General features: G+C 34.2%; 3 protein-coding genes and 1 non-coding gene across 5 annotated transcripts; 2 read left to right on the top strand and 2 right to left on the bottom strand.

Moving 5' to 3' along the window:
* Positions 1-2443: 2443 nt before the first annotated feature.
* Positions 2444-8288, top strand: LOC130743796 (DNA glycosylase/AP lyase ROS1-like). Its single transcript, XM_057596023.1, has 18 exons — positions 2444-2690; positions 3460-4338; positions 4561-4651; positions 4740-5238; positions 5316-5395; positions 5505-5589; positions 5676-5767; positions 5850-5918; positions 6002-6038; positions 6119-6201; positions 6352-6792; positions 7101-7137; positions 7226-7283; positions 7389-7471; positions 7563-7628; positions 7723-7837; positions 8032-8070; positions 8176-8288. The coding sequence occupies exons 1-18, from the start codon at positions 2444-2446 to the stop codon at positions 8286-8288; spliced, it is 3114 nt and encodes a 1037-aa protein (XP_057452006.1).
* Positions 8289-8845: 557 nt separating this feature from the next.
* On the bottom strand, positions 8846-9863 carry LOC130748134 (putative phytosulfokines 6). Of its 2 annotated transcripts, none has more exons than XM_057601289.1 (3): positions 9542-9863; positions 9272-9345; positions 8846-9162 (listed from the first exon to the last, which is right to left on the bottom strand). In XM_057601289.1, the coding sequence occupies exons 1-3, from the start codon at positions 9636-9638 to the stop codon at positions 9052-9054; spliced, it is 282 nt and encodes a 93-aa protein (XP_057457272.1). In that variant the 5' UTR covers positions 9639-9863; the 3' UTR covers positions 8846-9051. The 2 variants fall into 2 exon arrangements, with proteins under 2 accessions (XP_057457272.1, XP_057457273.1); XM_057601290.1 differs by having other exon boundaries at positions 8846-9159; positions 9542-9854.
* Positions 9864-16252: 6389 nt separating this feature from the next.
* Positions 16253-17014, bottom strand: LOC130743797 (secreted RxLR effector protein 161-like). Its single transcript, XM_057596024.1, has one exon. It carries the CDS (start codon positions 17012-17014, stop codon positions 16253-16255), a length of 762 nt encoding a protein of 253 aa, XP_057452007.1.
* Positions 17015-21620: 4606 nt separating this feature from the next.
* TRNAL-AAG (transfer RNA leucine (anticodon AAG)) lies at positions 21621-21701 on the top strand. The gene has a single exon. It is a non-coding gene; the product is annotated as a tRNA-Leu (tRNA).
* The last annotated feature ends 4512 nt before the right edge of the window (positions 21702-26213 follow it).

Consider the following 26213-nt stretch of genomic DNA (forward strand, 5'->3'; position numbering starts at 1 on the left):
GGGGGAGGGCGGTTGGGCTATTTTTCCGTAGCAATGGGGGAGCTCTTTGCTTTTGAGGCTGAGGTAAGGGCGATAAGGTTGGCTCTCCAGTGGGCTGGGTCTTGAGAACTGAACACATGCCGAAATTGTTGAATGACTTGCATATGATTGATATTATGATGTTGGAAGTGGACTGCGTTCGTGTGGATCATATATTTTGTGAAGCAAATGAAAAAGCTGATGGTATGGCAAAATCAGGTTGTGGTCGTGTTCAACCTTTGTGGGTATTTGGGGCTTGATGTTTTACAGGTGAAGTTAACCGTGGTCCTGATGAATGCGCTGCCCTTGAGAGGTTGGAATGTTTCCTGTTGGTAAGAAGCGAGACTAGAAGGGGAATGGCTTTGGATGTGGTTTTGTGGCTGGTAGGGGGCTTCAAATGTTGCTGAGTTGTTGCTGTTAAGGTGTTCCTAAGGTAGCTGTTGCTGTTACATTCTACATGAATTGTGCTAGGTTGTATTGATGGGTGCTGAGGGACGATAGTTTGATCATGATTATGCTATGCTGGAGCTGGAGCTGGAGCTGTTTTTTTTTTTCTTTCTCTTGGCACGTTTGATTGGTTGTAGTAGTTGGTAGGAGCAAAATTGGCTATTTTATGAGTGGTGTACTCCTTTCCCTTGTTTGGCTTTTTCCCACTGGGTTTTTTCTTGCAAGGTTTTAATGAGACACTCTTAAGATTTGCTTTAAGCCTTTTTTTGTGTAGGTAACATTTTAGGAATTGGTAGAATCTGTGTTCTGTACTGTGTCATGAGAACTTCTATCTCATGTCGGTTTCATTATTAATTAATAATATTGATATTTCATTTTCCAAAAATATAATAAAAACAAATGATATAGTCTTACCCTCCAGAACAAAAAAGTTGTTAAAAAAAATTTTAAAACAGTTAAAATGTATTGCAAACACGCTTTTATGAATTTCATAAAAATCTTGATTTTTTTTTTTTTGGTGTTATTGCTCTCACAAAGAGCGCAGCTATTAGGACTCGAACTTTCGATTTAGAAGTCCAAACATCCACTTTTTACAACAACAACTAACATCTATTGGATCTTGATTATTATTTATTGGGTTAAATAAAGTTTTGATCCCTGTATAATATGCTAAGTTTGAGGTCTCTTCCCGAAGCAAAGTTTGAACTTAGTCCCTACTATTTAAGAAACTACATGGCTTTGGTCCTTTTCAAAGGTGGTGGTAGTCCGGTGAAGCTATGTGGCAAGGTCACCAGACCACCACCTCTAACACGAACCAAAACTAGGTAGTTTCTAAAACAGTAGGAATTGAGTTCAAACTTTGCTCTGGAGAGAGACCATTTTCAAACTTAACATATTATATAGGGACAAAAACCTTATTTAATTTAACCCTTATTTATTAAAACAATGAAGGTAGAGAAAGATTATACAAAAGAAAATGATAAAATTAAACATACTTAATTGAAAAGATATAATCAAATAAGATTATGACAGAAGTGCGAATGAGCTAGCAGACAATCTTGCAGTTTCAGGTGCATAACACAAGAAGGCCCGCCCAGAACAATGAGAGAAACATATAACACAAGTTTCTTATTTTTTTTTGGTGGATACACAACGTTTCTTTTACAAAGGCTTGGTAGGGTTTTTTTTTTAAGTAGGAGCATTTTGGAAAATTGAGAAGTTGTTATTATTATTGTTATATTTCTGAATGCTAAAGATTTTGAATGGAAAATCGGAGGACATAAAGCAAAATGAGTTTAATTTCTATGCACGGACGGTGTAACACCGTCAACCAATCATATTGTAAGAATGTGAGAAAATCTGTATTTTTATTTAATTTCATTAATTGACGTGACACATCCTTACAATCTGATGGTTGACGGTGTAAAAAAACTTTACACCGTAGTGTATCATCCTTTTTCTCAAGCAAGATTAGTGAGATTTACCTGTGGATGACATTTCAAAAAAAAAAAACATGTGGATGAATAATGATTTTTTTTATATATACATAACATATAAATCATATTATACCACATAGGATTATATGATTACATTTGTTTTTATTTTATTTTAAGTAAAATAATAAAGTAATTTTTAATGTGGTGGAAAACGAATGTATTTTTTTACTTAAAAAAAATTCATCTTCAGGCTTTAAATATCAAAAAATAAATCAATATCCATATAGATAACAGAATCTATCTTTAAAAAAGAAAAGATAACAAAATTTGAAAAAATATTTATTCTTGAGATTTTGTATATTTAATCTGTAAAAAAAATAAAAAATTAACAAACTATCTTTCTGTAGAATGCCGTTAAAAGTGGTTGTTTAAGCACACTGCCGATACCACCGTACCTGAGTCTATTAGGATTTTGCTTCCTTCAATAGTGGATACCTATGTTAAACCTAAAAACCTATGTACGCAAGAAGAGGAAGCAAGCAATGGAGAATGACGTTGGAAAACAGAATTTGTCGGAACCAGAGACCCCTTCCAAATCAACTGGCCTGAGGCAACAACACATGGAGGTGGAGAAAGAGGAGGAGGTAGGAGTTGGTTCTCCAATGAAATCAATTCCTGTCACTATAAATCAAGTTTCGGAAAACGGTTCATGTGATCAAGTTGGCTCTCCAATGAAACAGTTTTGCCATGCTACAACACAGGGAGGAGGTACTAATCCACTTCCCCAAGGTAAGTTTGTCCTAATTTAGGCCCCGTTTGGAAGAACAGCTTAATTAAGCGCTTATGACCATAAGCGCTTACGACATAAGCGCTTATTCATAAGCTATTTTAAAAAATTTATTGAAATAAATTAAAAATAAGCTGTATATAAGCATAAGCTGTTTTTCATAAGCTATCCTGAGTAGCTTATGAAAATAAGCTGAAAATAGCTTATGTCAGGCCATAAGCTGTTTGCATAAGTCCTCCCAAACACTGACATAAGAGCTTATGCTGTCAGATAAGCTCAAATAAGCTCTTCCAAACTGGACCTTTGCCTTAACCTCTGAATGTTCATGAAAACTTGGTCCCCTAGGCCTAGTATCTATTCTTTTATACAATGATAACAAATTTAACTGCTTACAAAATGTGCCTTTTCTGTGAAGATTTTCATTGTTCTAATTCTTCTTTATAAGATATGTGACTCAAAAACCTAATGCTTCAGGTTTTGAGTTACTATGTAGGGTCGATATCTCTTAGTGCTTGCTCCTCGGCCTATGGGCTCTCCCATGTTGCCCCTGTTGCCGTATGTGAAAATTAAGACCATGTTAATCCCTGCTTCCCCTGAAGATTTTTTCCAAAATAAAATTCTTTTGAAGATCTGCAGTTAGTTTCTTGCAGAAATAGAGTGATTGAGCTATAGCCAATAGTACAGTGAATATATAATTCTTTTTAGGAATGTGCTTGCATTTAATAAAATTAAGTGCTTAATTCAATGCTCTAGCTTCTCATGTCTATACAGGTGATGATGCTGAATTCGAACTACCGTCTGCTTCAAAGAAAAGGAAGGTCACTGGAAAAGAAGATAAGCCTAGAAAGAAGACATACTGGCCTAAAATTGACACTCCATCAATCAAAAGAACAAGGAAATCCCAGCCCAAAAGCAGCACCACTCCAAAACCTTCAACCCCGAAGCAGAGAAAAACTTATGTGAGAAAAAATGGGCCTAAATGTCAGCTGTCTTTGTTTGCTGAAGCTGAAGATTCCAACGTTTCCTTTTCATTTTTGAATGGTTCGAAGGAGTCATGTGAATTGGACAATTCATCCATGAAGAATGAAATAGGCATTCAATACAGTTCGCTACAAAGGTATCAACAACAAATAACATCATTGTCATCGTGTTTATGCCTATCTGAGAGCAGACAAAGTGGAGCAAATTTTCCAAGAATGTGTAAGAAGAAAAGAACTCGCAGAGAAAGACCGCATTTGGAAAAGTTCTTCTTGTGTCCTTGGCCTATTGTGAAGGGGAAGAGATCAAAGAGTTTCATAAGAAAAAAAAGAAATTGCATAGATTTCAGTTCAGGAGACAATAATTCAACTACTAGCAGAATAATGAAATCTATAATCAAAAGAATTCTTATTCTAAAGAAAAGGAAAAGTCCAAAGACTAAGAAAGTGAAAGCTCAAGAAAAGACCGGAGGAGAATTAGTTCCTTATAAACCACCACCTGGACCTGGTGATGTTATGCTTGATGAAGAGACAATGAGAGTTTGGGGTATACTCACGCAAGAAAGAGGTCATAAAGAGAATGATGAGATGAAGGAGAAATATTGGGAGGAGATAAGAAAAGTCTACAATGATATGGCTGAAACATTCATAAATCGTATGCACTGCATCCAAGGTACACTTATTTCTATATTGAATTCATATTCTATTAAATCATTCACTGTTACATATGGGAGTCAAATTCACTATCGAAGTTAAAAATATACTGGGTTAATTATGACTTTGTTGAGAGAGCAAAGAGTGATAAGTTTATATGATAAGATTGATTTCAAGTAATCAATTTTACTTTTTGTTTGTCAAATTTTTTTTGATAAATTATGTGTGTTTATTGTTACAGGTGATAGACGTTTCTTACCATGGAAAGGTTCAGTGATGGATTCTGTGGTTGGAGTTTTCCTAACTCAAAATGTGTCTGATGCTTTGTCAAGGTAAAGTAAAATGGATAAATTATGTATTTCATATTATTTGGCATTGAATAGAAATTAATAATACTTACCCTGGTTCTGGTTTTTATAGTTGGGCCTACATGTCACTTGCTTCAAGGTTTCCTATCAAAGATAGGTGTGGAGAGAGTAAGGAGGAACTAGCTGCGACTGATAGTCAAGAATCAGTTGGGAGCAACACGGTTCTTTCGAATCCTGAGATTCATAAGGTAGAGCCTGGAAAAGCTGGGGAGGTGGAAGATAAAGAAGTTAATGAAGTTTCAGAGGATGGTAACAGTGGAACCAAAAATAATTCCGAATGCATTGCTAAAAAGCCAGATTCCCCTACCATGGTTTTGAACAAGGAAAAATCAACTCCTACAAAGGGAAGTATGAGTGAAGCTCTCAAGCAAGAGAAATTAGGAAAGGAGCGATATTGGGAGACTTTAAGGAAAATCCATAGTAAGAGCTATCGACCGGAGGATCAAATGGATTCTATTGATTGGGAAGCAGTAAGATGTGCCCGAGTTCATGATGTTGCACAAGCTATTGCAGCTCGTGGCCAACACAACATTATTGCAGGAAGAATAAAGGTACATTTTTTTGTTGTTGTTAATATTAATTTTCAAAATGTCATATTGGAGTAATTATCATCATTGTATATTTGTAGACATTTCTCGATGATTTAATGGAATCAAATGGGAGTATGGATTTAGAATGGCTAAGAGATATTCCACCAAAGGATGCAAAGTAAGCCCAAACATTTATTTCACATCATAATCTCTTTTTAATGACTATGTCTATGTTAGTCATCAAAATGAATTGTTCTGAATAATATTATTTATCATTTATGTTATAGGGAATATCTTTTGAACATTCATGGAATCGGATTGAAAAGTGTGGAATGTATTCGACTTTTAGCACTTCAACATTATGCTTTTCCTGTAAGACACAAATTCTTTCCATAATGAATGAAACTATTTTTTTTAGACAATTATGTTTGTTTTTGAAAAATTGCCCCTTTTGCAAGGTGGATGTAAATGTTGGAAGAATTGCTATACGTTTGGGATGGGTTCCTATCCAACCATTACCTGAACCATTACAATTCCATAATTTAGAGAAGTAAGTATTTCTAGGTGTTGAATTTTCCATCAATGTATTATTGTTCACCAATTACAATGTTCTATCTTCTTCTTAAATACAGGTTTCCAAATCCTGACAAAATTCAACAATATATTTGGCCACGAATATGCACTCTTGATCCACGTACATTGTAAATATCAAGCATTTTTTAAACTATTTTTAATTTTTTTTTACACTAATACATTTACATTTATAATATATCGCGTTATATAGGTACGAATTGCATTATCAGATGATCACATGTGGAAAGGTATGTATTAATATTATTATGAATGTTGTTTCTTTATATTTTAAACAATAAAGTTTAGCTAATCTTAAAATCTCTTGCAGGTTTTTTGCACCAAAAGGAACCCCAACTGTGATGCTTGTCCAATGAAAAATGGCTGTAAACATTATGCAAGTGCTTTAGCAAGGTATTTATGGTATAAAGTTGTTGTGCTTTGGAGGGTACTTAATGGCTTGAAGTTGGAGTTAACTCATAGTTTTGATTGTGGAAAAAGTTAATTTCTCCTCTAATTTGACATAACTATACACTGAAATACAAAATATATTCTACTGTGCAGTAAAAAACTTGCCTTACCTGAACCAACCTCAGATCAAGGAGTAGTAGTGATGTCAATGGATCCTACAAATACTTCCCAATACTCCACTTTGCAGGAAAACTTAGGATCAACATTCATGACCGAAGTGAACATGCCTTTAATCGCAAAAGCTAGTAAGGAATGTGAGCCTATAATTGAGATGCCGGCATCCCCTGAAGCTGAAAACACAGAGTTGGTTGAATTCAAAGATGATGCTTGTGAGGATAACATTGAGGATATTGAAGATTTTCTATCAATCAGTCTCAGTCAAGATTACTTGTCACAAACACCTGATTACTCTTGTGAAGAACCCCCGCATGATGCGAACATATCAACATCTTTAGTTGCTTTGCATGCAGATGGTGCAAACATTCCTTTGCCAAAAATTAAGAATGTCAGCCGCTTGAAAACTGAACGCCTAGCGTAAGTTTCTTACTTCCCTCCATCTTTTCCTACAAATCTCTTTATATTAATATTTTTCTAAATCCTTATGCTCACAAATTAATTATAATAATCATTATTGTTTTCAACGCATATGCAAATATTATAATGATATACTTTTCCACTATTTATGTGTTTTTCAATTTCTAATTTTTTTTTTCATAAAAGGAAATATAAATTTTTTCATTAATCAGAATTTTTTTTATATTTTCTAGCGATAAATAGATATTTTAAATAATTTATCTGAGTTTAACACTTTATTGTTTTTCTTTTTATTCTTTTTTATGCAGTTATGTGCTTACGGAAAACCATCCTCTCTTAGCAGAGGTATGTATGTTCACATTTTTTCCCAACTGCACTAAAATAAGTGTATGTACACATCTGTATAATATATGTATTTGAACTTTTTTTTCAGCATACTCCACTGGAAATTAATGATCCTTCTCCTTATCTTTTTGTTGTATGGGCAACAGGTATTATATCATTGGATTTATGCATTTTATTATTAATGATGTGGAAAGGGTTTCTAAAAGTAATTACAAATTTAAATATTTTTCCTTCTTTTGTGTATTCATAAGGAGAATTAGAAAGCTCATGTGAGTCATCCCAAGAGAGCTTGCAGGAGGAACTAAATAGTCAAACAGTACCTGGAACTCTTATGGTGATGAAAATATAAAATATAATTTTTTTTTTTAATTCAATTGTATCTTTTACAAATATGAAAGTTATAGATTCTATAATTTATGAAACAGATACCATGTCGATCCGCAATGAGAGGACGTTTTCCACTGAACGGAACATACTTTCAAGTTAATGAGGTGGATATCCTAAAACTATTGCATCAATGGCTCATAAATTTCATTAGGTATTATTATTGATTTTTTTTTTGTCATTTCTTCTTTTCTTTTATAGGTTTTTGCTGATTACACTTCAATGATACACCCAATTAATGCTCCTAGAGCATGGTTATGGAGACTACAGAAAAAGATAGTATATTTTGGAACCGGAACATCAGCAATTATGAGAGGTAAAATGACATGATGATATATTGAATTCACTATCATTTGAAAAAAAATAACAAGAGGTTGATTTCATAACTTAAACTTGTGATCGCAAAGTCACATAGCAACCACCTTACCATTGCGCTGATGCTTTCCTTCTTAAATTCCCAATCATAATGAGAATGACTATTATTTTGTTTTTTATTAAACATCATTGCAGGTATGTCAATAAAGCAAATTCACGATGTTTTTTGGAATGGTAAGAACAATAGATCAATTGATTGAGTACTAATTTCTACTTACAATAATGCACTTGGTTAAAAGTAGGTTAAAACTACGTGTAATGCTTACTTTTATCTTATAGGGTATATTTGTGTGAGAGCAATTGATGGAAAGACAAGAGCTCCTAGACCCATATCATCTATTCTGCATCGAAGCACAAGCACTAGACTTGGAAAGAGGGTAAATGAAGAGTAGAATATTTGTTGTATGTCATGATTTAATACTATGACTCCATTTATTTTAGAGTATGTTACATTTAAATTTTCAATGTTTGTAAATAACTTTTATGTGTAATTAGTTAAATGTTATCGTCATGTATCCTCCTCATTGTTGTTAATAGCGGAACATGTTTGATAACAGTGACCCTTCTTTGATTTTTATGCACAAACCGACAACAATCCATACTCAAACATCAGAGGAAAAATGTGTGTTTAGACTTTGGATACATAGTGGAAAAAACACAGTAACCAAGAATCGTGAACAAAAGTAAATTTCCTTATATATTTTGTTGTTTACTGTGATTTTAACTTTACCGTGATTTTTTACTATGTATCAAACATGCATGCTAATTTATCATGGTTTTAAGTTGTAACTTGTAAGCATGTAGTAACACTTTTTGTTTCGACCTTGAGTCTTTGATGAATCTACTGCTTGAAAACACAGATTTCATAATTGTTAAGATTTGTAAAATGCATACATAATTATTGGAGAGATGGAACAAACTTATCACAACATGGTAGAAACACAATAACTTAAAAAAAATATAAGTTTCTATTGTATATGTTAAAATCAAACAGAGGATACAATCATACCACTTCAATAAGCCTTTCTGCAAAGCCCCAAATGTTGTAATGAAAACAAAAACAGCAAAAGATATCCTAGCTTAATAATTAATATCATCTAATCTTAACCACGAAGACATTACTCTTTCAAATATAAAAGGAAAAGATTTCTGATTTCAAGGCTTATGGTGCTGGGTGTAGATGTAGTCCAGGTGAGCTTCTAAATCCATTCTTCTCTGTAAACATTCTTCATCTCCAAATTTGCAGTGTTCTATCCCCAGCAGCTGCTAGATTCCGAAACAAACATAATTGCATAGTACAGTTTAGTTTACTCTGAAGGATGAGAAACACACAAGCAATAGTGAAACTTGTAATGAGATAAAAAATTGAGCCTACCTTAAAAAAGTTGTCTCCTTCCAACCCCAAAACAGATTTCTCCTCTGAATCTATATCCACCTTTATGTTTTTCCCTGAAGAAACCAATTTCTACTTTATAAAATGCATTCCAAAGGGAGATATTTGTGCAGGTTTGGAAACTCATTTGAAAATCATGGTAAAGTCAAAATGATGGTGGGCAGAAACAATCCACCATGATTTTGACTATACTGTGGTTTTCGAACGAGTTGCGAAACATGCTTACAAAACTGAGAGTTCACTAAGGCTTACCTTGTTCACTGGTTAGTGACCTGGCAGATAGTGTTGAGGAGCAAACTAGGAAGAAAAAGAAAAGGAGTAGAGCTCCAGAGTGAAAACTTAGCTTCATGTTCTTAGCTTCAAATAGAGAGGGATAAAAATGGTGTTGGGAAGTTAAGAATGTAGAAAGGAAAGTTTGGAGTTGGTTCCACTAGGATGTTGAAAGTAGATATAAATAGACACATGCAAGCAAAGTTAGTCACTGTGAAATTTAATCACATGAAGATTCCTAAATGAATTCAATTCCATAACCTGGACCCAGTTACCATCATCCTCTTACTATTATTTATGATGCTGCTTTCCATGCTATTGTGACGAGACCCGACCACAGTACTATTTCTATTTGGTGTGTTGTGAAAGTGCTTTTGTCATTGTCTGCAATAGTGGTCCAAGCCAGGGTCCAAAAGGCTTTCCAATAATCAATGTTTTGGTGGTTGACAGTATCAGCAAGTCAACCTTAAGGACACACTCACAGCTGTTCTCCAATCTCATGTTTTACCTTTGCCAAATCTTCAACACCTGTCATTTTGTAAGTGGATTAGGATAATTTCATGTGACTTGGTGCAAAGGTAAAAAACTGCTTACATGTGCCTGAAATCATGAGTTCAAATCCTTAAAAAATACAGTCAAGTAAAGCTGTGTACATTAATTAGACCATATAGTTAGACCCTTCCCCAAACTCAAATATAGTGGATGCTTTAATACACCTAGCTTCCCTTTTAGAATATTTTCATGTAAAGATTCACTTAATCTTATCATCTCTCATGTGTATGTTGAACCATGTAAATATTTATATAGAGAAAGATAAATAGAGTTTAACCTGATGTTGGATGTGTTTGGACTTGAGATCAACTTAAAATTAAATCACATTTAAGCCATGGAAGCAAAGAGTTACTTTTACATTTGCTCCGTTGAAATTTGTACCTTTTTTGTTTTGTTAAAATTGTCTCCTAACATGTGTAAACTAAATACACGGTGTCATGTGACATGAAAATATCATACCATTTTTTGAGTTGTATCGTTAATTATAAATGCATTTAAACTGCGTGTGTGTCTATATTTGTGTTCAAATTGCCTAAAAGGACATTCACTCTAATAGTAAAAGTGACATTGATTGGCAAAAGAACATATTCAAACAGCCTTGATTAAAATACAAACACTACACTTTCATCCCCAAGCCAAGATTTCCCAAACACTTAAAAACTCATAGAATGTGCTGCAGTTGCTTCCACACTTGCAATCTAAAACATATCAGTGACAAAGCCACCAAGTTATAGTGCCATCATCAGATTTCTTTCTTCTTATCTTCATTGGCAGCAATATTATATCATCATAATCGAATGCTGTCTTTCTTCATCTCTGCTTCATCCACGATTCAGATATGTATGCATCCATTACAGTTATGAGCTAATATTTAATCCACTTTGGTGTTTTATTTTTATAATACACTAATTCAGCATGTGATGTGCAAGTTCATTTGGGATACTTGGCAAGCTTATAATTAAAAACCTTTAATGTATCTGTTATATAATAATGCTGATTTATTTAACTTTTAATCCCGGAAGTGCTTCATCAATAACTATATATGTGCCTCTAGAATATGGTAGATTCCAATTCTCACCAATTAGTGCTGTGTTTTATAGAAAATAGTGAAGCTGATTGTTCCTCCACTTTGAAATTTTTTTGAGTTAGCGTGTACTCTCATTTGTGATTTGCCTTTCCCATGTAATTAATTTATAGCTATAGCTAGATTGAAGCAAAGATTATGCTTCTCTTTTGGAAAATTTGGTTCTTCTTGTCTCTAGCTAGCTCTTAACATAAAAGAATTTTAAAGAAAAGCCATTGTCGGATTGGGATTCGGCACTGCCATATTTTTTATACTGTGTAGAGTAATTCCTTTGGTAAGTGGGTTGAATTATTCTAAACATGATTAGAATGCATGTTGATGACTCTTAATTTCCACTTTCTATGGGTGGCGTATAATGGGTTTGTGAGTAGTCCATTGCAGAAAAAGGGTGGCATGCTTCTTTATTTATGCGTTGAAATGTGCGAATAACGTTTCTGTCAATGCAAAAAGGAGGAAACAAACGCAGACTTATAGCATGTTCAAATTAACTTATTTTTTCCCGAATTAATTTTGATGTCCAAAAACTATTTATAAAAGTTTTTTCTCATAATTAATTTTGGTTTTATGATCAATAGTCATAGGTTTATCAAAAAAAAAGATCAATAGTTGGAAATTTTCAATACCTTAAGTAAACTATGGAAATACAAGAGTGGATGAATTCGGGTCAAACAAGTTTGAGAAGGACAAGGAAAATGTTAAAAGTGAAAAATCAAAGCAGAGATGTTTCATTGGGAAATGGGAATACACCCCCCTCCGATCACATATATAAGTAAAAAAGACATTTTAAGTTCATTAATTTAATAAATGTATCTAGATATTATTAATGACTAGATACATTAATTAAATAAATGAACCTAAAATGTCATTTTTACTTATATATATGACCGGAAGGTGTACGTAGTACTAGCTCATAACAATTTATTTTAGTTGATGTTGATTTGGTAATGGCATAGAGTACTGTAATGGACAAGTCATGTTGACTCACCAGTCTGCAGTTTTTCCTGGATTTCAAATGGCACGGCTCGTCACTCCTCATGTTTGCAAGAAGACTTAGCAACATTTGTCCACTAGCTTGGAAGTAAGTTTTTTCTACTGAGATAATCTTGTTCGAGTCGAATAAGATTACTTAAGTCGATAAAATTCTTCCTATAAAATATTTAACGCTGCTCACTTTCATTCCATCATATTTTAAACACTCCTTTTGAAACCTATTGTAGTTTCACACAGCAAGAGATTCAGATATTAGCCTCCAAAAATTTCACAGCAAGTTTCTAGCAAAGCTAGCAAAACGTGTTCAGCAAAATAAATAGTGTTTGGCGCTACCAAAGTTTTGGTAGCATGATTTGAGTGCCTTATTGGCTTCCAATATTTTGGAGCCTACAGAGTAGCAAATTAAAAAAAATTCCTAGCTATGAAGGGGTTAAATTGTAGCAATATATAACATTATTTTTCATTCCTAGCCATTTAACTTGTAGTTTTCTAGCTAGTTAGAAGGAAAATATCATTAATTTTGGTAGCAACTTGAAAGCCAGCTTGCTGCTATTAAGTAATTTAAATTATAGAATGTTTTTAAGCTAATTGGCATGTAATTTACCACTAATTTAATCTAATTATCCATAATAATATTTTTCATTTTGCATATAATCCATAGCTAATGTTTTGTTTTTCGACAATGAAAGTAATATTATTAATAACAAAGCAACCCAGAGTAAAGAGTCTCAAGGTTGTGACAAAGTACAATATACTGATCTCGCAAGCGACTAATCATGTCAGCTAAATCAGCCCCCAAATGACTTCCCCACAAAACGGCTCTAAACGAAATCTGAAGAATGAGCCTCACTAAACCTTGCTAAGAAAAACCCAATGGAAAAAACTCTAGTAAGAAAAAAGAGTACCACATCCTTAAGATAGTCAATTTGACATCCCTTACAAAATAACAAACACATAGAGCCGCCCCTTCCATGAAAACAATAGAAATTACATGAACCGACATTAATAATAGCAATCCATAGCGAATGTTAATTTTTTTTTTGTAAGTAATTCAAATTTATAAATTTATTTATCCTGACTATATTTGTATAAATTACTAGAAGCAAACAAAAACAACAAGTAGATATATAAAACAACGATCATGAATGCTTTACTGACTAATAACCAAATAGCTCAATATAACAAAACCAAAAGTACTAAATCCAAGTTAGCTCAAAGCAACTCTATAGGAAAAGAAACAAAAATGCATAGCAAGTCTACAGTACAAGGAACCAGAACATAACTAGTCAACTCCTCAACATTATACACCTTTTCTTTCACCACTACTTCCCCTGAAAGCTTTCTTTAGGTTGAGATTGAGTTGTACAAAGACTCCAAATTATCACTATAACAAACATAAGAACTAACAGCCTAATACATCCAAACATGGGTAAAGGAATTGAAAGGGAATAGTGACAAACCATGATAAATAGGCTGGGTTGCATCCAAGTGGAAATAGTGACAAACTCTTGAAACTGCAGCAGTAATTTAGTTAGTGCTCTGGTAAAACACACCAGAGACAAATGTTAGTTAAAACACCATGAAAATTATGAAAATAGTCAGAATAAGAATTGCCCATACCTACCACCTTAAAATTTATAGATACAGAAACTGCATTATTGAGAATGCCTTAAATGTTCAATTTAGTTTGAAGAATGATGGGTTCTTGAAGGTTGAGAAAAGCTGCTGCAATCTATATTTTACTTCACTGCATTAATTCCAAATACTAATCTGAAATGAGTAAACTTGAATTACCAGATTCAAGCAGTAACAAATCCAAATCTAAAATGAGCAGAGAGATCATAGAGAATGACAAACTCAGTGTGAGGTTGAAGGGAATGAGACATGTGATAACGAAGGTTGCTGAAAGCGTAGAAGGGAACAAACGAAAATCGGGAGAGAATTAGTCGAAGGCACCTCAAGGATTATGGAAGTGTAGCAAGAAAAGGAAATAAAATGAAAGATTTAAGGAAAGAAAATTTACTTTCAATTTTTTTTTCCAATAAGATCTACAATCTATTTGATTGGTAGTAGCATATATAATTCAATTCAAGAAGTACAATAAAGCTTAAGGAACAGCTAACCTCTCCATTCTGATCAGATGAAATTCCAGATGAGCCTGATTGCAATGGCAGACCCCTTAATGACCCTAACACAACTAAATCTCCTTCATAAGCAGACACATCAGTGCCTTAATTTATAGATATACACCTCTTTTTTAACAAATCAAGTCCATTGCAAAAACATAAAAACAAAACGCCTACAAAATGTACAAGCAGTTACTTTAAAATAAATTTCACAGGTCAAAATTCTAGACAGCCTTTAAAAAAGTTTCATTTAGATGTTGTGTGCTATGAGCTAGCATTAATGTAATCAACAATCAGCAGACACACAGGCAAGGACAAGCAGAATGTGATAATTGAATTTTTTACAGGTTTTGTGGAAGAATGCCACTAAACAGATTTTCTTGAATGTTCCTATAAAATTGATGAATTAGCAAATACTAACCGTAAGCAAAGGAAGAACAAAATAACACTATGAAACCTTTTCTTTGAACTCTAGTCCCTTGCATAGTTTCCTGTCTCTTCCCTAGCAAATAATTGTCTCTCTGTTGTCCTATCTCCCTTCCCCAATCATCTAAAAATTAAAGACAATGCAAAGCAATAAAAATGAAGAAACCAGAACAAGTGAAAGAAAATAGAAGGAAAGAAAGAAATTTTGAGAGAGTGATAGAACTAGTTTCTCCTAGAATTTAACTTGTATCCCTTCATAAACAGGACGGTTTGCTGAGTGTTGAATTGATTCTGATGGCCACTTGCTTGGACAAAACTATAACAATAGAGGACTGCTTGAAAATGATTAGTTCCTTTGTGAAATCAATTACATATTGAACTCATTATATTATGTGCACACATGATTCTATCATTTGTTATATCTTTGATACGATTTTAATTAAAGAAAAAATAATGTATATCCTTTTCGGAAAAAGTCTTAGAAATCAAAATCTACAAGCAAAGCTATTCACCAATATCATATCATAAACGAGACATTTATTTTGTTTTTTCATGCTAAATGAACATTCAGCCCATCTTCCTAACATTCAGGAACAGAGGAAACGAGAGAATCATCTTGCAAAGTCATACCTTAATTAGTAGTCCTGGCAAACTACGTACATCAATATCTTCTAGGATTAACCCCATATTCAATTGATCCTTGACATATTACTCTTGATCACTATTGTCTGCATTAATTCTGAAAATTCCCTCCATTTGCATGTAAATTGACCATTAAAGTAGTCATTTGTAAAATCAACAAGTCTCCATAGTGTCGCTTCAAGGTTTCAAGAATTATAATATGATATGAATAAATTAGCTGAACAAACTGTCCATACAGGCTAGGAAGAGCGTTCATTCTGAATTCACATAAAAGTTTACCTTCTTCAATATCTACTACTTTGACCATGTACTCTATAACTCTGAAATGAAAGATACCAACAAAGTTAAAAATGAATTCAATAACCAAAGAACCTTTCAGAAGTCAGTTTGAACTTGAAAAGATATATCGTCAAAAGTGAAAAAGGTTGTTGTTTCCCATGCCAGTTTATAAACCACTTCAAATATTTTAGAGCTAGGTATGTACGAACGTTACACTCCATATGACTCAAAAAGTTCTACTGCAGTACTTTCCATATAATCCACCAACATAAACAAACAAAAATCAACATCTTCAAAAAACAAACATAAATAGGCAGCAAAATGTTAAACTCGTAAGTAACTTGTCAGAGATAGCAGAAAGATAGAAGAGAGAAAGAAAAATCTATTTCTGTTTTTCAACCTTGATTTTTTTCATTACTCAATAGGATACTTATACAATATAAACTCTCACACTTTGACAGCTATACAGGTCACGTGACACCTCAACAAACTAACAACTTTGACTAACAAACTAATCACAAGTTTAACAGACTAATTACAATTCAATTATATATCTAACACCCTCCCTTAAACTAAACTTGTTCTATTAACAAGTCAGTTTACAGCACTAGCACTACACATGCCCAGTTCCTTTCTAAACTTCACAAAAGCTTCAACCTTCAAAGGCTTAGTCATTATATCTGAAACTTGTTCTTCTGTGCCACAATGAATCAATTCAATCTTCCCATCTCTAACCAAATCCCTTAAGAAATGGTACCTCACATCAATGTGTTTACTTCGGCCATGAAACACAGGGTTCTTGGACAATTTAATAGCTGAGCTGTTGTCACAGTAAATGGTGGAACACCCGCTTTGAGAGAAGCCTAAAGTGACAAGAATTCTCCTAAGCCAAATGCACTGGCAAGCACATAAAGCTGCAGAGATGAATTCAGCTTCAGTGGTAGAGAGACTTACCACTGCTTGCTTCTTCGAAATCCAAGCAACAGACCCTGTTCCTAGCAGAAAAACATATCCAGATGTGCTCCTTCTATCATCTAAATCCCCAGCATAATCACTGTCTGAAAATGCAATCATCTTGCCATCTCCTTTGCTGCTATACAGTATACCCAAATCTGTTGTTCCCTTCACATACCTCATAATCCTTTTCACTACTTGAAGATGTAACTCAGTAGGATTCTCCATGAAACGACTCACCAGACAAACAGAAAACATAAGATCAGGGCGAGTAGCAGTGAGATACATCAAGCTGCCCACCATTTGCTTATAATGGGTAGCATCCACTTCCATTCCTCCTCCTTGCTTAGTAAGCTTTGTACCAGGAACAACTGGACTATTCACTGGATGAGAATCAGTCATGCCAAATATGTCTAAGACTTCTCAAGCATATTTACCTTGGCTAATGAAAATCCCAGCAGAATTCTGAATCACTTCCACCCCAAGGAAATAACTCATCCGACCCAGATCACTCATGTCAAATTCTTGCTGCATAGAACTCTTAAATGAGACAAACATGGATTCACTATTTCCTGTGAATATCAGATCATCCACATAAAGACTAATGATCAAGGCAGAACCATCTTCACCATTTTTAACAAACAATGTGTGTTCAGAGGGGCACTTGATGAAACCCTCCCTCTGAAAGTAAGATTCAATCTTACTATACCATGCCCGAGGTGCTTGTCTAAGGCCATAAAGTGCTTTGCTAAGCCTATAAACTTTGTGCTCTTCTCCCTTTTTCTGATAGCCAAGTGGTTGCTCAACAAAGACAGTTTCTGTTAACTCCCCATGAAGGAAGGCACTTTTTACATCTAACTGAAACACACTCCAACCTTGAACAGCAGCAATAGCAAGAATAGTTCTAATTGTATCCCATCTAGCCACAGGAGCAAAGACCTCAGTAAAATCCACACCCTCAAGCTGTGCATATCCTTTTGCGACCAGCCTAGCCTTGTACTTTTCCACCTCCCCTTTTTCATTATACTTTGTCTTGTAAACCCACTTAACACCAATAGACTTGGCCCCTGTTGGAAGAGTAACAAGTGTCCAGGTGTGATTCTTCTCAATTGACTCAATTTCTAAGTCCATTGCCTTTCTCCATTTCTCACTTTTAACAGCCTCTTGAAATGTGAATGGATCTGGTGTGGCAGCAAACACAGACAAATTAAAAGCTTCATCTTCTAACTCTTCACCAGTAACATATTCCCTCATCCAATTAGGAGGTGTAACATTTCTTTTCATTCTCCCTCTCACCTCATCTTCCTCTGTCAGATTTCTGGAGTCCTCATTATAATCAGAAGAAGAAATACCTGCAACATTTGAGGAAGTTCCTACTTCTTGTGAAACTTGTGCAGATGTGGGAATAGGATCTGAATTAGCAGTGAAAGTGGAATTTGGAGCAGTTGCAATTATATCTTCTAATACACTTTGATCTTCACCCATATCTACTAACCCAGAATTATCTTCTTTTCCTTTATCCCAATCCCACTTACTAGCTTCACTAAAGACAACATCTCTGCTGATAATGATTTTCTGAGCTATTGGATCATAAAGCCTATAAGCCTTTGATTCCTCACTCACTCCCAAAAGCACACATTTAACACTTCTATCATCAAGCTTTTTCCTCAAATGCTCAGGGATATGCACATGTGCAATGCAGCCAAAAATCCGGAAGAAATGTACTGATGGCTTGATCCCACTCCAAATTTCTTCTGGAGTAAAGTCTTTCACAGCTATGGTAGGACTTCTATTCTGCACATAAACTGCCCAGCTCACTGCTTCTGGCCAAAACTGCTTAGGAACCTCCTTTTCAGATAGCATGCTTCTAACCATGTTCATTATTGTCCTATTCTTCCTCTCAGCTACCCCATTCTGTTGAGGGGTATAGGAAGCAGTAAGTTGTCTCTTAATTCCATGATCAGAGCAAAACTGTTCAAAAACCTTGGATGTGAACTCGCCTCCCCTATCGGTTCTCAAACAACCAATCAACTTTCCACTTTCCTTTTCAGTCACAGCTTTGAATTTCTTAAAAGAATCTAGAGCAGAAGATTTTTCACTCAAGAAGTAAACCCATGTCTTTCTACAAAGATCATCAATGAAGGTAATGAAATACCTTTTGCAGCTATTAGATTCAGGATTGATCGGTCCACATATATCAGCATGGACAAGCTGCAATTTCTGAGAAGCCCTCCAAGTGCTCTTCTGTGGAAAAGAGTCTCTATGTTGTTTTCCTTTGGTGCAGCTCTCACAAACACTCTCCAACTCTTGTATCGCTGGCAAACCCTTTACCATAGATTTTTGAAAGAGAACCTTCAGTCCATTCACTCCCAAATGACCATACCTCTTGTGCCACAAAAAAGTGGTATCTTCACTGGTCATCTTCAAACATTTAGGAAAAACAATTGTGGCAAGTACTCCAAACATTCGATTAGATGACAACTTGGACTGAATAATCAAGCTCTTCTCATCATGATAAACTCGACACCATCCTCTACGAAACACTACATCTAACCCTTTTTCTTGTAGCTGGCCTACACTGAGCAAGTTATTCGTCAACTCAGGCAGAAAATAGACTCCAGAAATCACTTGTGTCAAACCCCCAATTTGAAGTTTGATAATCCCTTTGCCATGAACATTCATTCTTGAATCATCTCCCAGTTTCACAGTAGTATTAAAAGACTCATCTAACTCATGGAACCATTCTTTTACACCACACATGTGGTTGCTACAGCCAGAGTCAAGATACCATACCTTTCTCTCAGGAGAACTCTCTTTCGCTTCTAACTTTGCCATCAAGAGCAATTCTTCTGTGTACCATACATTTCTCTTAGGAGAACTCTCTTTCGCATCTAACTTTGCCATCAAGAGCAATTATTCTGTGTCTTCTTGAACCTCTGCATAGTTGGCTCCTTCTTCCCAGCTTGGGCACTCATACTGAAAGTGTCCAAGCTTATGACACTTATAACACTCGATACTTTCCTTGTTGAAAGAAGATCTTCCACGGCCACGACCCCTATTGCCTCGACCCCTGCTTCTTCCTCCACCTCTCGCAGAGTTGCTGCCAGAAACCTTCAAAGCTTGCTCTTCCTCTCTGTACCCCTTCATTCTCTGTTCATGGACAAGAAGACTGCTTTGGAGTTGATCCACAGTGAGAGTACTTACATTGTTTGATTCTTCAATAGAACAAACAACATAATTGAACTTTTCAGTCATGGATCGCAAGATCTTTTCAACGATTACTGTCTCAGACTGAGTTTCACCTTGAATCTGCATCTTGTTGGCGATAGCTAGGGTTCTGGAGAAGTAATCGTTAACTGATTCTCCATCTTTCATCCCAAGAACTTCAAATTCTCTCCTCAGAGCTTGCAATTGTGCTCTTCTGGCCTTGGTTGATCCAAAATACTTGGACTTCATTGACTCCCATATGTCTTTGGCAGTGTTCTTGCAGAGGATCGTCTCCATGATGCTTCGATCAATGGCCTGGAAGAGGTAATTTTTGGCCTTGAGATCCTTCAACTTGCCTTCCTCATGAGCCTTCCTCTGTTCTGGGGTAGGATTCTGTGCTGGAAGCTCTGGTATTCCCACTTCAATCAAACTCCAATATTCCTTTGATCTGAGCAAGTTCTCCATCAACATAGCCCAATGATCATAGTACCCATCAAACTTTGGGACTGAAGGTTGAAGAAAACCATCTTTATCTCCCATGGTGATCAATTTCTCTCACTTTCCTCACACACACACACACTCTCTTTTCTTGAACGAAACTGCGGTTTCTTGGTTCAGGCCCCTTTGGAGCTCTGATACCAAATGTCAGAGATAGCAGAAAGATAGAAGAGAGAAAGAAAAATATATTTCTGTTTTTCAACCTTGATTTTCTTCATTACTCAATAGGATACTTATACAATATAAACCCTCACACTTTGACAGCTATACAGGTCACGTGACACCTCAACAAACTAACAACTTTGACTAACAAACTAATCACAAGTTTAACAGACTAATTACAATTCAATTATATATCTAACATAACTTAGATCTTAACTTAAAAAAACATTAACTTAGGTCTTAAAGTATCTACTCTCCAAAGTTTTCATTAAAGCAAAATGTGCAGTAAACACCTATCAACTAACTCCAGTCAGCATGTCTCCTAAATGAGTGAATGTGAGGGCTCGAGCTCTTGGGCAGAATGGTAATAGAATATTTCCAATAGCATCAGGTTGGTTTAGATTCATCGGATATTCAATCTCCAAACATGATACTCGAACCGATAAAGATCGGATGCACTAAAAAAAAAAACTGTTCCAATGACTCAACCCACCAAAATGTGTTTGGTTTGGATTGGTTCACAAATTGGACCGTACTTGTTTACACCCCCTATTATAACATGTTTGGAAATACGTTGGAGTAACATTTCCCCATACTTGATACGAAATAAAGCCAAACACACGCATATCAATGTATTAATGTGAAAGTCATGAAAAATCCGTAAAAATAATGTGTTCACATTTAGCATCAACTGCAATGGAGACACACTCTTATTTTTCTTTTTAGATATGGAAAGATCAATGCTTTTTAGTAGGAACAATGCACTACAAGAATAGCCATATTATATTATTTCAGCTGAAAATCATCTTTATATAATTTTATATTTTAATTATGTAATTATCTTATTAAAAGATCAGAGCTGTTCATGTCAAGTGAATAATGATTGTGGTCAAGGCAAAACCCCACTGAAAGTTAGAGCTTTTAAGACCTAGTCTTCATTTACAATTAAGTCAAGGGAGAAACTTCCTCATTTCAAGTTAACATTTTTCCTTTATAGAAGGAAATGTGTAAACCACTAAACCCTAAACGTACATTGATGGAATCCTTGACGTGATTTCTGTATTAACAGCCCATTATTTTATTGTTCATTCTCAGCAGTTATTTTTAACAAATATGATTATTTCACAGCAGTTAATAAAAAGTTGAGATGGCCGAGTTGGTCTAAGGCGCCAGATTAAGGTTCTGGTCCGAAAGGGCGTGGGTTCAAATCCCACTCTCAACAATTTATCATATTTTTTTTGCATTTATTTCTGCCCTCTTATTTTTCCATGATCCTATTGGGCTCTCTTATTTTTCCATGATCCTATTGGGCTGTTCACGACTTCTATACTACAAAAAGCCACATTTAAAATCAAGCATTGAATTGACAAAGAAACTGAAGAATTGGACAAAAAAGAAATCCTCAGGCATTGGACCCAAAGGCAAGAACCATGACCCAAATAAAATTGTTTAGGAGTAGCCTTGGTCTGGAACATGTCATGTTGACAAAAACCCAAATCATCTAAGTGGGTTGATACGGTTGTTTGACATCTATATATATATATATATATATATGAAAATAAGGTTTTCTTTTAGAAACCTAGGGGTGTACAAGACCTGGCCCTACCCGCCAACCCGTCCCGGCCCAAGTCTTTCGGGCCGGGTTCAACCCGGCCTGATCATTAAAAAATGCCGGGTTAGGGTTGATCATTGAGTTATCTGGCTTCGAGTCGGGTCGGGTTGACATTCGGGTCACCCGGCCCGTCCCACATATATATTTTATCAAATTTTAATTTGTTATAATGGTCAAAATATGATAGATGATGCTCAAGTTTATCTTACCATGTGGATGATATGAAAATGTTTAACATCTATCTTACTAATTAAATAAACGTTGGTTAAAAGATGAACACTTCATGCTTTAACAAGAGAAAATCATGTAATGCACATGTGAGACAAGTGAAGAGAGATCAAACAAAATGAGTGACACGTGCATATAAATCAAATCAAATGTAAACCTCTCAAGTGCAATAGATTATGAGAATTGGATCATTTCAAGCTCTTTCTTCTAAAAAATAGTTCTCACTTGTTACCCTTTTAGTATATTATTGTCTTTAAATTTTATAATTAGTATTAAATAGTCTTAGATTTATTGTCCCTCGGGTCAACCCGGTCCCGTCCTACATAGACCCGTCATAAATTGGACCAGCATATTGTCGGGTTTCTTCGGGTCTAGGAACAGGTTAGGGTCTAAGAATTGGCCCGATCAATATTTAGGGCCGGGTTAGGGTTAACTAAAACTCGTCCCAACCCGTCCCTTGTACACCCCTATAGAAACCTATGACACATGACACCTCCAAAGTTATCCATTTTCCCTCCAAGAAAAAAAACCAATCTACTTTTTTGACACAACATTCAATCATAACTCACCTTAATTATTGTGGTCTAATTTAATTACATTTTAATTTTCAGTTTTCTTTTATAACCATAATTTTGAAAACATTGCAAAAATAATGCCTAACACTCATTGAATTAAATAATACGAAAATGAAGATTTGAAAATAATAATTGCATAATTTTTTAAAATGTTAAATAAATAATGAAAAATTATACATTTAAAAATTATATGAAATTAAGAATTTGAACATTTTAATTGAATAATGTCTTAAAAAAACTGATATTAACGAAAAAATAGCATGAAATCCAGATTTGTTTATACAAATATTACCAAAAAACAAAAATATTAAAATAATAATTCATTAATTTAAAAAATAAACATATATTAATGAAAAAAATATTGACATTCATATGTCGTTTCTTTTTATATATTAAAATACAACTATATTAAAAAAAGTCATTTAAATTTCAATTTTTTTTTCTATTTTAAACAACCATTAAAACAATCATTATTAGGTTTCTCTATACTCATTATTAAGTTTCTCCAATCACTACATAAATTTCAAATTTTTTCCTATTTTAAACAACCATTAATGCACGTTCAAAAAAAAACGTTAATGCTAAAATTGATTGAATAGCTTTTAAAAATAATAATTGAATATTGTAATAAAATATTAAATAAATAATGAAAAGATATAAAATATACATTTAAAAATGATATGAAATTAAGGATTTGAACATTATACTTGAATAATGTTTTTTAAAAAAAAAAACCCGATATTAAAGAAATTGACATGATCCTCTTGGATGCTAAGGTTTAAATTTATAAACAAATTCATGCCCTTGCGTTTTTTAAGATATGAGCATGTTGATCTGTTTTCAAAAAAAAAAATCTTTCATTCATTTTTTTTTTAACGAAAATCCAACAATTTCCAGGGTGACAAGATTCAGGCTACAGTGTGGAGTAGCCATGTTGTAAAATTTGAGTCAGCCTTAAAAGAGGGGTTGTGCTATGAAATTGTCATTCTCAGCGTCGCTATCAATAATTACAAATACACACCCTGCACTCATCCATGCAGGTTGTATTTCAAGTTGCAAACTGAAGTGAAACCTATAGAAGCTCAAAAAATTCCCTATTATGGGTTTAGCTTCGCACCATGTGGTTCAATATTTGAAAATCTTAAAGAAGACGAGGAATTGATCGGTATGTGTAAAAAGTATTTGTATTTTTTAAATAAATATAGAGATTTTCACTTTTGATATTTTGATGCAGACGTCATAGGTGTTGTCGTAGCCAAATGACAACTATCAGACTTCAAGAAAGAAGATACTACAGTCAACAATGAGAAGATTTTGCTCAACAATTTTTACAATATGTTGCTGAAGGACACGATGGTCCAGTGGTTCTTATTCTGCAGTTGGCTAAAATGAAAATGTACAAAGGTACTGACATATATTACCAAAAAATTCGTATTTTATTTATTAGTAAATACTTGGGTGTGTAGGATTATATCTTCCGAGGCGAGTCTTCAGCCATTGACAATTATATGTTGTTATATCTAGAGTAAAAAACAAACAAGGGCTACGGATCCTAATAGAAAATCATGATGATCTACCTTCTGACAAAACAATTAATGTTGTGTACGAGAAAGTATTTTCAAATATAACTCTATAAGGTATGGTTTATAGAGTACTATAGATTCATTTTCATTCGGTATTATAAACAATTTATGTGTTAATCTGTTAATTCTAACATGTAAAATATTTTTGGGTGTTTAAGTGGGTTGTATATTATATTTTTTCATGCATCATCTGAGTTTAATAGGTTCAGGGAAGGAAGAACAACCGTAAGTATATAACGTACATGATTCTTTGTATTATAGTCATATAGTTTTTTTTTTATAGGCAAATGTTAGTGGTTAGTTGTTAGTAAGTTAGAAAATTCCTTCAAATTTCCCTTCCAGGATTCGAACCCTGGACCTTCCCCTCCCCAACCCTTATGTCCCCTAACTCTTACCACTTGAGCTAACTCTCGGGGACATTATAGGCATATAGTATTCTATGAAAATAGTATTAATTGTTCTTTTTACTAAATAAATATTACAAAATTCACTTAATTATATTGGATGTGAATTTATGCAGGTCAAGAAAGCATGCACGAAGCAACAAGGGATTTGTGTCAGAAGATTATGGATCGGTGTCTTATGTACAGTTCATGTTTTACACCGCAATTCCGCTCCTTGCTGTTCTTTATGAATGAAGACCATTTGTTAATCTTTTTTAGTATAACACAATAATCTAACCATTTGTTTCATCAGCCTTTCAATTTCCACTTCAAGACTTTAGACATTACGCTCGAGTACATTTATGTATGCATGTTTACAGTATCTATCATTCAGATTGAGTGCTTTTATTGAAGGAAAACAAATTGAAAATAAGGACTTATTGAACTAAAAATAAAGAAATAGAAAGATCACCTGTTTTACTGCTCTTGAACTTGCACCAGAAACTCAATTCTTGATCATCCTTTTCTGCCTCCTATCAACAGTCTTTTCCACCATGTCCTCAAGAGCCATCATTTTCCTTCCATGTTTCTGTATATTAGACACATCATAGGTGGAGGAAGTGCAACTTGGTTAAAAGCATCAAAAAAAATTGAGCGAAGCACAGCCATTCAACAAGCTGCTTAAGGTTGTTCATATTTTATAAGCACAAAATGAATGAAATAAAGAAAACGCATGGAAGTAAGAAGCATGAAGAAATTAAGAAGACAAATTGAAGTGTTGGAGAAAAAGAGATGGACATGGCGTAATCATTCTCTCTTTTTTCCAAGTCTTTTGGGTCTCACCAAATATAAACCAAGCAATACATTTTTTTTTGGGTAAGCAAAATTGTATTGAAACAAAACCAGTTCCAAGCTAGAGAATCCATGGAAAAAAGAAATGGTGCAGGTTTGGGGCTGATGAATTTTACGATTGAGAGAAACATAGGATAAAAAATGTCGATTCTGGAAAATGCTGATGGAAGATAAAAGGATGAGCTTTTTGGGGCCATTTTGTAATGTGATAGAGAAATCATAATGAAAAAACAAAACAGATAAAATAAAATACATCTATATATATATGAAAATAATGTTTCCTTCTAGAAGCCTATGCCACATGTCCCTTCCTAAATAATTCATTTTCCCTCCAAGAAAAAAAAAGACATCCCACTTTTTTTGTTACAACATATTTCATCTCTCACCCTATTTAATTTCATTTATTATTAATAATTTCTTATTCCATATGATACACTTGAATGTATATTTTTAAATGTTATATTTATGAAAGTTTGTAACAATTCAAGTATTATTACGAAT

The sequence above is a fragment of the Lotus japonicus genome, chromosome 3, assembly GCF_012489685.1.
Source record: "Lotus japonicus ecotype B-129 chromosome 3, LjGifu_v1.2".
Classification (NCBI taxonomy): Eukaryota; Viridiplantae; Streptophyta; class Magnoliopsida; order Fabales; family Fabaceae; genus Lotus; species Lotus japonicus.